Here is a 10,847-nt window from a genome sequence, read left to right as displayed (position 1 = left end):
GGGGCCCGGGCCAATGAGCGGCGGGGCGGAACGGCGGGGCCCGGGCCAATGAGCGGCGGGGCGGAACGGCGGTGCCGCCAAGATGGAGTCGGTGGCGCTGGTGGCGCCGGTGACGGCGCTGGAGGTGGCGGGGGACGTGCTGCTGGCGGGTGAGCGCCGGGGCCGGGCCGGGGCCGGGGCCGGGAGGGAGCCGGCGGCGGCTGACGCGGTGTCCCGCAGGCACGGGCCCGGAGGTGGCGGCGTTCCGGCTGAGCGGCGGGGCGGCGGCGGGGCGGCGGATCGTGCTGCGTGAGGCCAGCGTGCAGGGGCTGCGGGCCGAGCCCGGCGGCGGCGGGGCGGTGGTGCGGGTGGCGGCCTTCGGCGGGCGCTGGCTGGCGGTGCTGGCGGTGCGGCGCGGCGGGGGGCGGCTGGCGGGCTGCGGCGGCGGGGCGGCGCGGGAGCTGGGGGCGCGGGTGTGGGAGGCGCGGTGGGCGGCGGGCGGGCGGCTGGCGCTGGCGCTGGGCGGCGGGACCGTGGCCATCTACGAGTGGCGGGGCGGGGGGCGCTGGCTGCGGCGGGCGAGCTGCGGCGGGGCCGGGGCGCTGCGCTGCGCCGCGCTGGCGGGGACGGGCTGGGGGCGGCTGGCGCTGGCGGCCGGTACGGCGGCGGGGGCGGTGGTGGTGTGGCGGGCGGCGGCGGCGGCCGCCCCGCGGCGGCGGCTGCTGGGGCACCGGGGCGCGGTGCTGGCGCTCTGCTACGCGGCGGCGCGGGGGCTGCTGGCCTCCGCCTCCGAGGACCGCAGCGTGCGGCTCTGGGCCGTGGGCGAGCTGGGCGGCGGGGACGGGGACGGGGCCGGGGCCGGGACCGGCTGCTGCCTGCTGGTCTGCTACGGGCACGGGGCGCGGGTGGCGGCCGTGGCGCTGCGGGGGCCGTGCCCGGTCAGCGCCGGGGAGGACGGCGCCTGCCTGGAGTGGGACGGCGGCGGCGGCGTGCGGCGGGCGCGGCGGGGGCACCGCGGGGCCCTCCGCGCCCTGGCCCTGCGCCCCGCCGGCGGCTGCCTCGCCACGGGCGGCGACGACGGCGGCGTCCGGCTCTGGCGGCCCCGGCGGGCGGCCCCGGCGGCGGCGGCGCTGGGGGCCCCGGCACGGCCGCGGGCCGTGCTGCTGGCGGGGCCGCGGCGGGTGCTGGCGCTGGGCGAGGCGGGCGGGCTGGCGGCCTACGAGGCGGCGGCGGGGCGCTGGGTGCCGGTGCTGCCCCCCGCCGCCGCCGGCGGGGCCCGGGGGGTGCTGGCGGCCGCCCCCCTCCCCGGCGGGGCCGAGGCGCTCTGCGCCCTGGCCGGCGGCGACGGGCGCCTCCTCCTCTTCGCCCTGGGCCGGCCCGGGGCCGCCGCCGCGCTGGGGCTGTTCGAGGGGGCCGTGCGCGGGCTGAGCTGGGCCCCCCGCCCCGGGCAGCCCCCCGACACCGCCGCCCTCCTGGCCTCCGGGCCCGACGGGGAGATGCTCTGGCTGGACGTCGCCCACCGCCCCGGGCGGGCGCCGCGGGCGCGGCTCATGGGGCGCTATCTCCTGCCCCCCTGCAAGCAGCGCTGGCACACCTGCGCCGCCTTCCCGCCCCAGGGAGGGCTGCTGGTCTGCGGGGACCGCCGGGGCTCCCTCCTCCTCTTCCCTTGCAGCAGCTCCCCGGCGCGGGCTGCGGAAAGCACCGGCATCGCCGACGGCAGCATTGCCGACTGCGGCACCGACCCAGCCGGCGAGGACTCCGGTGGCGAGTCGGAGCCCTCTTGCTTGTCGCACAGAGGGGCTCTCCCCCTCGAGGCCCCGTTGTCCGTGCTCTTCGGGCTCCACGGGAAGACAGGGGTCACCTCGGTGACCTGCCACGGGGGCTACATTTACAGCACCGGTCGGGACGGCTGCTACCGCCAGCTCCGCCTGCAGGGCCAGCAGCTGGAGGTCCTGCGGAAGCACAGGCCCTGCAAAGGGCTGCAGTGGATCGAGGAGCTGCGCTTCACCCCAGATGGGGACCTGCTCGTGCTGGGCTTTCACGCTGACAACTTTGTGGTGTGGAGCAGCAGGACCGGCGAGAACCTGCACTGCGTCCCCTGCGGCGGGGGGCACCGCTCCTGGAGCTACTGCAGCAGCCCCTCGGTGGAGGCCTTCGCCTTCATCAAGAGCGGGGACGTGATGCTGTACCGCCGCGAGGCCGAGCCCTGCGAGCAGCAGGTGCTCCTGGCGTCCCTGCACGGGCGGGAGATCGCCTGCGTGCGGCGCCTGGGGGCGGTGGAGGTGCCCGGCCGCGCCGCCGTTAACGTCTTCGTCACCGGCAGCGAGGACACCACGGCCTGCGTCCTGGCGCTCAGCGAGCACTCCCGGGCGGCCGTGCCCCTCGCCCGGCTCAGCGACCACATCTCCAGCGTGAGGGCGCTGGCGCTGGCCGGCCCCGCAGGACCCGGCGACGAGGGCTTGTCTGCCCTGCTCTTCTCTGCGGGCGGCCGGGCGCAGATCGAGTGCTACCGGCTGTTGTGTGCCGGGGACCCAGCCTCTGAGAGCGCCGTGGCCTGCCAGGTCATCCACGTGGCCTCGCACCGGTTGGACGAGCACTGGGAGCGGAAGAAGAACAGGCACAAGCTTGTCAAGATGGACCCGGAGACGAGGTGATGCTCGGGGACTGCCTGAGGCAGGATTAGCGGTGATTGTGGTCCGGGAGGGCGCTGTGAACTGCGCCGGCCTCCGCTGGGATAGCTGCTCTGCGTGGCTGCAGGCAGAAGGAGCCGGCTCGGCTCTAGTGTACGTTGCCCAGCGGCTGGGCCTGGAGGGGCTTTTGGGGTTAGGGAAAGGCTCAGTCTTTCCTCCTGCCTCCTCTGAGTGCGCGGAGCTGCGTCCCGCGCTGGGCTCGGGCTGCTCTGCTGCGCCGCCCGCCTCCCCGGGGCCGCAGGTGTCACCGAGACGTCGGTGAGCGTCGCGTGTTTGCTGCAGGTACATGTCGCTCTCAGTCCTGCCCGGGACCAGCTCCGAGCAGCCGCCGACGCCCTGGAAGTTCCTGGCTGCCGCCTGCAGCGATGGATCGGTCCGGTGAGGAGCTGTTGTGGGGCTTGGCAGGGAGAACGGAGCTGGGGCTGGCAACGGCAGACGGGAGCAGAGCCGGCTCCGTGGGGAAGGCTGCTGCCATGGACGTGGCCGGCCCTGAGCCGGGAGCAGGATGGCGCGTGGTGGGAAGTGGGGACAGAGGTGCTGGGAGCCCCCTTCTCCCGTGGCCGACTGCCCTCTGCTCCAACGCAGGGTCTTTGGGCTGCTGGAGGCCGCTCGGAAGCTGGTGCTGGTGGCGGAGTCGTTTCACCACCAGCGCTGCGTGCTGAAGGTGGAGGCATTCCCGCACACGCGGGCAGGAGGGGAGAGGTGAGCCCTGAACGCTGTGCTGCGACCACCAGGGCTCTGGGGAGAAGCGTTCATCCTCGCAGGGGTGGCAGCTGGCAGCTCAGCGGGTGGAGGGAAAGGAGAAATGGGTCTGCGGGGGCTGTTCTGCCACCTCCCCGGATCTCGGTGGGGACCTTCGGGGCTGCCTGTCGCAGGGCTGCAGCCGGGGGCTCCCCCAACGCCTCCCCTCTAGGAGGCACCTCCTGTGCAGCGCAGCCACCGACGGCAGCCTCGCCTTCTGGGACATCACCGGCCCCGTTGCGCGTGCGACGGATGCCCTGCACCGAGCGGAGGGAGAGATGCAGCCCCTGGGTAGGTGCAGCTGCCGTCGGCTCGGCTCTGCGTCTCCGGCCAAGGTGAGCGTCGCTCTCCTGACCGAGCCTGTTTCCCCAGCCCTGGGCGCCCCGCTGCTCACCGTCACGGCCCACAGCTGCGGCGTGAACAGCCTCCACGTCCGCGAGACGCCGGAGGGACGGTACCTGGTGGCCAGCGGCAGCGACGACGGCTCCATCCACGTCTGCCTGCTGGAGGTGGCCCTGGGCGGGGGCGAGGCCGCGGCGGGGACCTGCCTGCGCCTCCTGCAGCGGGTGGCCAGGCCCTGCGCCCACGCCGCCCACGTGACGGGGATCCGGGTGCTGCGGCCGGACCTGCTGCTCTCTGCCTCGGTGGACCAGCGCCTGACGCTGTGGCAGCGGGGCCCGGGCGGGCTGGATGCGCTCAGCACCACTTTCTTCCACGTTCCCGACCTGGCCGAGCTGGACTGCTGGGAGGTGGCGGAGGCCGGGGGGGAGCTGCGGTACTACTGCGTGCTCTGCGGGCAGGGCCTGGAGATGCTGCGCGGCACGGCCCCCCCCGAGCCCCTTCCGCCGGAGGCTCCCCAGTAATGGGAGCTCCCACCCTGCTCCCCACCTGCCTGGGGAGGGCACCCTGCGCTTGTGCTCTGCCCGTCACCGCAGGCACTGTCCCAGCCTGCGTGCTGATGTGTCCCCTCTTGAGGGGACAGGCGTGCTGGGCTCATTCGGGGACAGCACAGCCACGTCTGGGGTGCTCAAGGCTGGCGGCCTCAGGGGAGAAAGCAGACGTGACCCCTCCTGGACAAGCCTGCAGCTCCCCAGGCAGTAAAGGAGGAGCGGGGTCGTTGGCCCACCCTGCCCAGGCGAAGTTCCTCCTCCCCGAGGTGTGAGGGATCCACGCCCGGGCTTTTCAGCCCTGGTTCCGGAGAGGAACCTGCTTGGGAGGGCGCTGAGCGCCGTGCCCAGCCCTGGCAGCTTGAGGGGATCAGTCCGGCGCCGGTGCGGCACCTGGCAGGCTGCAGCCTCCTGTTCCCTGGGACAGGGCCCTCTGTGACAGCCCTGCCCCTGCGGCGCTGGGGACTGTGCCAGCGCCCCTCAGAGCAGCCCTTCAGTGCCGCCTCACGCTGAGGCACAGTCGGAGCACAGGGAAGGACAAACGGCTGCACGTAGCCCCAGCATTGGTCCAGCAACAAGTGTATTGGACCCTGGTATCAGGGCCTGGCCCAGGGCCCGATGGGGGCCTTGAGCCTCAGGAGCTCCCTGCCAGCATGGAGCCACCTTCAATAAACAGTTTTTAGGGAAGCGAGGTTGGTGCCTGGCTTTGTGGTGCCCTGGTCTCCGGCGCTGCCTCCCCCAGTGCTCCCCAGCCCGGCTCGCAGGGTGCCGCAGGCATCCTCCCATCTGCTGGTGCGGACGTGGCAACCGCCCCCATCTCCCACGCAGGGCACAGCCATGGGGTGCATGTAGCCGAACCCTCAAAATGTGGCAGCAGGAGGGGAAGCACCTGCGTGGGGCTGAGGCATGCCCTGGCTCCCTGCCTGACCGCCCTCCAGGGAGGACGCGCCCCGTCCTTCCCCTCGTGGCGCGTTGTCCCGGTGCCTGTCGCACCGTGGCGCGGCTCTTCGGCGGTGGCTCAGATCTGGCTGAGAGGAGGGAGGTGCAGAGTCGCCAGGGCGCTGTGGAACACATCCCTCACCGCTCCCAGCAGCCGGAGGCGGGCAAACATCTGGTCAAAGAGGTGAGGGAACGGCTCCTGCGGGGAGAAAGGCAGCGACTTGGGGCTGGTGGCCACGTTGCCCCTTGACAGGCTGGCCCTAGGAGCACCCTGTGCACGCATCCTTGCGGGGCTGCATCACACTGCTGGCACCCCGGAGCCCGTTCCCCACGCGGCTGCCCCACAACTGCAGGCCTGGGACATCTGACTTACCCCCAGGACGTGGACCCGGTTGTAGTAGGAGCTGAAATCCATGCTGAGCTGGATCAGGAACTTGCACACCTGCAAGACAGAGAGCTTCTGCTGGCACAGCAGGGTCTGGCTGGTTTTGAGCCCTTCCCCACCCCAAGCACAGCAGGAGGAGCCCCAGGGGTCCTGCAGTCTTCTCCCTTGGCACCGCCCCTGCGTCGCAGCACCCTGCCAGCCCGTAGCCTTGCCCTGGGCTGCGACTGTTGGAGCAGCACCCATGGGTGCTACAGCACGTGGCACTTGCCGTCTCTGTGTTGGCTGTGATCCGGATCCCCTTGGTGGGTGCGGGCAGCTGCGCTGCCTGCTGCAGGACTTCAGGGAAGGGCAGGAGATAGTTGAAGAGCAGGAGCCATTCGCCCTGTGAAAGGATTACGTGTGTCGGAGAGGGCCGAATCCTCCCGGGCCAGCAGCAGCCGTCGCCGGAGCTGAGGGCATGCAGGTCCCCACATTCCCCTTCTCAGCACTCACCTCTTCCCGGAGGCAGGAGAAGTTCAGTTCTGATGCTGGTGGCAGAGGTGGGTACGTGCCTGGAAAGGAGGTGGGAGACTGTTGTTGTGCCCGGAGAAGCCCCTGTGGCTCCAGGCGTGAGGAACAGCCCAGGAGTGGCTGTCGGAGGAGGGCTGCTGCTCACCCCGCTCCACAGCCCGCTGGTAGGTGTCAAAGAGCGTGGCCAGCCGGGCACAGTTGTACATCACGAAGGCGCCGCTCTTCGTTCCCTTCGTGGAGATGCTGCTGTCGTCCAGGTCCAGGGTGATCTGAGGGCAGGGAGAGGTCGCAGTCCAGGCTGCTCAGCACAGAGCCGCTCCGCCTTTCCCGCAGCTTGCCTGCCCCGGCTCTGCGCAAAGCACAATACCTGACTCCGGTGAGCAGTGCTCAGCATCTCAAACCTGATGGCAGCCACCGTGAGGGTATCGATCACCTCAGTCCAGGCCTCATCTGTGAAGAACGCAGGTGGCATCACACACAGCTCGCTCCATGCCCGTGTAACGTCACCCCCAGCGCCCAGGCAGGAACCCCCCCCAGGGCCAGGAGGCTCCGGCGGAAGCTGGGGACCACCACGCGTCCCCAGCCCTGGCCCCTGTCTGCGGGTGCCGCTCTGAGCCAGAGCCCCGCATGGCGGTTTAGACGCCTTCCCCCAAGCAAGGTCAGCACCTGGCTGCATCGCGGAGGGGAGAGGGAGCACCGTGCGGGGGAGAGCCCCGCGGGCTGCAGACCTGGGAGCAGCGGAGACAGGGATGAAGCAGCACCCGCGTAGAGCCAGAAAGCAAACCCTCACCTTGCGCAAGCTCCCCGTACTTCATCACGGAGGCTTCGTACATCTGGCGCTTTCGGAGCCTAGGAGGAACACAGATGCTCACAGCCACCCACCCCGGGCTGAGCTGGCCCCAGAGAGCACCCCAGCGCTCCCCCAGCCTTCGGGCTGCGCAGGGCATCCCAGCTGCAGCAGCGACCCGGCCAAGCAAAACTGGTACAAAACCTCCAGGAGCCGGGCAGGGACAGCAACGCCGCGGCCAGCCCTTCGTGCCACGAGGAAGCCACTGCACCGGGCACGAGCTCTGCCTTTTGGCTAAGGGGCCGCCCCCACGCCAGGGCCATCCGCTCATGCGTGAAGGCAGGCAGATGCCACCCTGCACCGCTGCGGCGCCCAGCTCCTGCCGCAGCCTTTCCTCCCAGCAGCCCCCTGGCAGCACTGAGACAGCCAGAAGCAGCATGGCTGGGGGAGGCCACTGGGGAGGGCCCTGTGGTTTCTGTTCTGCACCTCCAGTCCTCGCAAAACAGCCCAGAGGCCACAGAAAAACAGAATGGCGGGACTGCGCAGAACTCTCGGTGCGCTACCAGCTTGCTCAGCACTGCGGCGTGGCTGCCTACGGGGCCAGGCAGAGCACAGGAACCTTGGCAGGCAAGCAGCACAGCAGGCGCTTTGCTACACACCCACTTACTGGAAGTACTGGTCTGCCCCGATGGGCGATGAGGGGTTTGTCACCTTCACTGGCCCACAGACAAGGTGTTTCTGAAAGAGAGAGGAGAGGCCAGGGCTGGGGTCAAAGACTCAGAAGCGCCACCAAAACGCAGTGCAGGAGAACTGGGCTAAAAATCAGCCCTGTTCCAGCTGTGTCCCCGCAGTCTTCTCCTGCCCCCTCCTTAGTTGCGCCAGGGCAGGTTTAGCTTGGATATTAGGAAAAATTTCTTAACCAAAAGGGCAGTCAGGCCCTGGCACAGGCTGCCCAGGGATGTGGTTGAGTCCCCATCCCTGGAGGTATTTAAAAGCCAGGTAGATGTGGTGCTTGAGGACATGGTTTAGTGGTGGCCTTGGCAGTGCTGGGTTAACAGTTGGACTTGATGATCTTAAGGGTCTTTTCCAACCTAAACCATTCTGTGATGCTATGAAATCCCAAGGGCAGAGAGGCTGCTCCGCCGCCTGGGCAAGAGTGGAGGGGCCACCAAGGGAAAGGGAAGCCTCACAAGGGGGCAAGGCTGAGCCTCCGCACTGAAGGAGGCTGGCTGAGCGGAAGGATGCTGGGGCCACAGTGAGGAGGGGCGGAGGTTCCTCACCTGCAAAGCTGTGTGGGCTCCTGGATCCAAAATCCTCCAGAGCAGATCCAGCTGCTGCTGCTGGAATTCCTCCTCGCAGCTCACCACGTGCATGATGCTGCAGCAGCTCCCCTGGCCGCCGGCCTGCAGCAGAGCACAGCAGGGAGCTCAAATGCTACCGTGTGACAGAAGGGAACAACATCTGGAAAGCGAGAGGCAGGCAGCGCTGCAGGGTTACGCACCGTGCACTGCAGAACGGCTTGCTGCAGCTCAGCCAGGGACCGCAGCTTCCCCTCCGTCACTGAAAGAAGGAAGGACGCTCAGAGCAGGACACGAGGGTTCGCCACCCCCCCGCCACCCTGCACCATCCCTCTGCCCTAGGCTGTCTGCGTTTCTGGCTCAAACCTGACTGAAGGGGAATAAGAGGGGGCAATTTGGATCTAAAACCCCCTTATTTTCTGTAAAAACAATTGGGGAAAAAAGGAAACAGGCCTGTTTGCAGCCGTTTGGCCCCCCCCCACCGTCACGCTAGAGCAGCTGTACACGTGGGGCTCACCGAGGAGGACGTCTAGGTTGGGGTCATAGCCCACCAAGCCCTGCTGCTCCACAAAGCTCTTCAAATGCACTTTACAGACGACATCCTCAGGCAGCGCGGCCGTGCCCGGCCCCTGCTCGCAGGCTGCGGCGCAGGGGGACCGGCCCAGCGCTCGCTTCAAGGCCGAGACGGTGTCCAGGAGGGCCGACCCACCGGAGTCGGAGGGCCAGTCGACGCGGAGCTGCCGCAGGAGCTGCCGGCTCCCCTCCTCGGCGAGGGCGGGGACCAGGCGGACGCCGACCCTGCGAGAGAGGGAGAGGCGAGCGCTGGGCAGCACGGGGCCGGGCGGCGGGGCAGCGGCGAGGCACTCACCCCTGGGCTCGCAGCAGCTGGGCCAGGTGGTCGGCCAGCAGGAGGGGGCGGAGGTGGCGGGGCCGCAGGGCGGCGGGGCGGCGCAGGGCCGGGCAGTGCAGCAGCACCCACCCCGCCTGCGCCCCCGCCGCGGGGGCCGGCGCGGGCAGGGGCCCCAGCAGGCGCCGGAAGGCCTCGGGGCGCCGCACCTGCACCGCCAGCCCCGCCGGCGTCTCCTGACAGCCCCGCAGCGCCAGCACCCCCGGGCCTCCTAATGACGTCACGCCCGCCACGACGTCAGCGGGCACCTGCCGGGAGAGAAGGCGTCGGTCCCCTGCCCGCACGTGGCGCGGCGCTGGCCGCGCCCCCGGCCCCGCCCCCGGCCGCGGCCTACCCGCGCCGCCGCGGCCCTACCTGTCCCCCGGGGAAGGCGGCGCTCAGCGCGGCCCGCGGCGCCAGAAAGTCCCGGTGCCGCAGGTTGCGGGCGCCGCTCTCCTTCACCCAGAGCGCGGCGGGCCGCCCCAGCGCCCCGTTCAGCGCCCGCAGCGTCGCCGCCAGCCCCGGCCGGTCCTCGTCCGTCTCCATGGGAGCCCGGCCGCCGCTTCCGGTCTGCAGGACGGAAGTGACGTCGCCGGCCCGCTCGCCCTGGCAGGCGGCCGCCATCTTGGGCGCGGCGCGCAGCGCTCCCGGGCGGCCATCTTGAGCGCGGGCGGCCATCTTGGGAGGAACGGGCGCCGGGCGGGGGGCGCCATGATGGGTGTGGCGGGCAGCGCGGGGCCGCCATGATGGGTGCGGCGGGCCGGTGGCGGGGGAGCGGCTCCGGCCGCCCCGGGCAGGGGGCTGGGCGGCACCGGGGGGCGTAGGGCAGGCCCCGGCTGCACGGGCACCGGGCGGCTGGCAGGGCCAGGCCTTCCCGTTCATCCTCGCCACCCGCGAGGCCGCCGCGGCTGAGGCGAGGGTTGAGGAGCACCGTCGGCGCGTGCACGGCGCCGTTTGCCACCGCAGCCGGGCGAAGGGCGACGGGGAGCGCGCCCTCCTCCCGGCGAAGGACGGGTGCGAGGGCCGCACCGGCAAAGCCTCCCAGCCCCGGGGGGTGGAAAGGAGCCCAGATCGCGCCGTCGCGGTGACGCCTGCAGAGCCGGGCTCCTCCGCGGCGGGGCCGTCTCAAGGGCAGATTTGAGGGAGCAGAGGCCCCAGGCCGCCGCACGGCTGCCCAACGCTGTTCCTCCCCGCCGGGGCTGCCGTCGAAGCCAGCTCCCATTTGGGGATGGGGGCGAGGGCCCGGCCCGGCCCCAGCCCCGTGCCGCCGGGCCCGCTTGGCGGGGAGCGGGTAGCCAGGAAGCGCCGAGCCCCGCCGCGGCAGCAGGGAGCCGAGGGCCTCCCCGCCTGCCCTTCCCTTCCCTTCCCTTCCCCATGGGCCGGGGGCCGCTCTGCCTGCAGGGCCCAAACCGGTTCCTCCGGGGCCTGCGTGCACGGTGGGGGCCGGGGTAGATCCCGGCAGCGCGGCCGGTCGCGTGGGCCCTGCCGGGAACGCAGCGGCTCGTTTCGGGGCTCCGCGGGCAGCTCTGCAAACCCGCAGCAGGAGCGGGGCCGTGGCCCCCAGCCGAGGGGGGTGGCCGTGTCCCCCCGCCCCGGCAGCGCGGGGCCCTGCGGCGGTGGGGTGCTCCCTGCACCACCCACAGCCAAGAGGTGATCTGAGAATCGCTGCTCACACCAGACCAACTGCTGACTGTCCGCAGGGCAGGAGCCGACCGGGACCCCTGCCCGGCCGGCCGGGGCCGGGG

At 71.3% G+C, this 10,847-nt stretch overlaps 2 protein-coding genes across 2 annotated transcripts; one reads left to right on the top strand and one right to left on the bottom strand.

Annotated features, from left to right (window-relative positions):
• Positions 1-82: 82 nt before the first annotated feature.
• WDR6 (WD repeat domain 6) lies at positions 83-4,814 on the top strand (the record flags this gene model as incomplete). Its single annotated transcript, XM_082322406.1, has 6 exons — positions 83-149; positions 220-2,629; positions 2,952-3,047; positions 3,255-3,371; positions 3,583-3,701; positions 3,783-4,814. The coding sequence occupies 6 exons, from the start codon at positions 83-85 to the stop codon at positions 4,271-4,273; spliced, it is 3,300 nt and encodes a 1,099-aa protein (XP_082178532.1). The 3' UTR covers positions 4,274-4,814.
• Positions 4,815-4,968: 154 nt separating this feature from the next.
• DALRD3 (DALR anticodon binding domain containing 3) lies at positions 4,969-9,663 on the bottom strand. Its single transcript, XM_082322407.1, has 13 exons — positions 9,478-9,663; positions 9,085-9,371; positions 8,734-9,014; positions 8,420-8,478; positions 8,199-8,321; positions 7,586-7,656; positions 6,922-6,980; positions 6,499-6,581; positions 6,277-6,400; positions 6,114-6,172; positions 5,890-6,003; positions 5,610-5,678; positions 4,969-5,435 (listed from the first exon to the last, which is right to left on the bottom strand). The coding sequence occupies exons 1-13, from the start codon at positions 9,646-9,648 to the stop codon at positions 5,316-5,318; spliced, it is 1,620 nt and encodes a 539-aa protein (XP_082178533.1). The 5' UTR covers positions 9,649-9,663; the 3' UTR covers positions 4,969-5,315.
• Between the last annotated feature and the right edge of the window lie 1,184 nt (positions 9,664-10,847).

This window comes from Platalea leucorodia, assembly GCF_965183815.1.
Source record: "Platalea leucorodia genome assembly, chromosome: 9".
NCBI lineage: Eukaryota > Metazoa > Chordata > Aves > Pelecaniformes > Threskiornithidae > Platalea > Platalea leucorodia.
The sequence above is the reverse complement of the archived record's forward strand: the minus strand, read 5'-3'. Positions and strand labels throughout refer to the sequence as shown.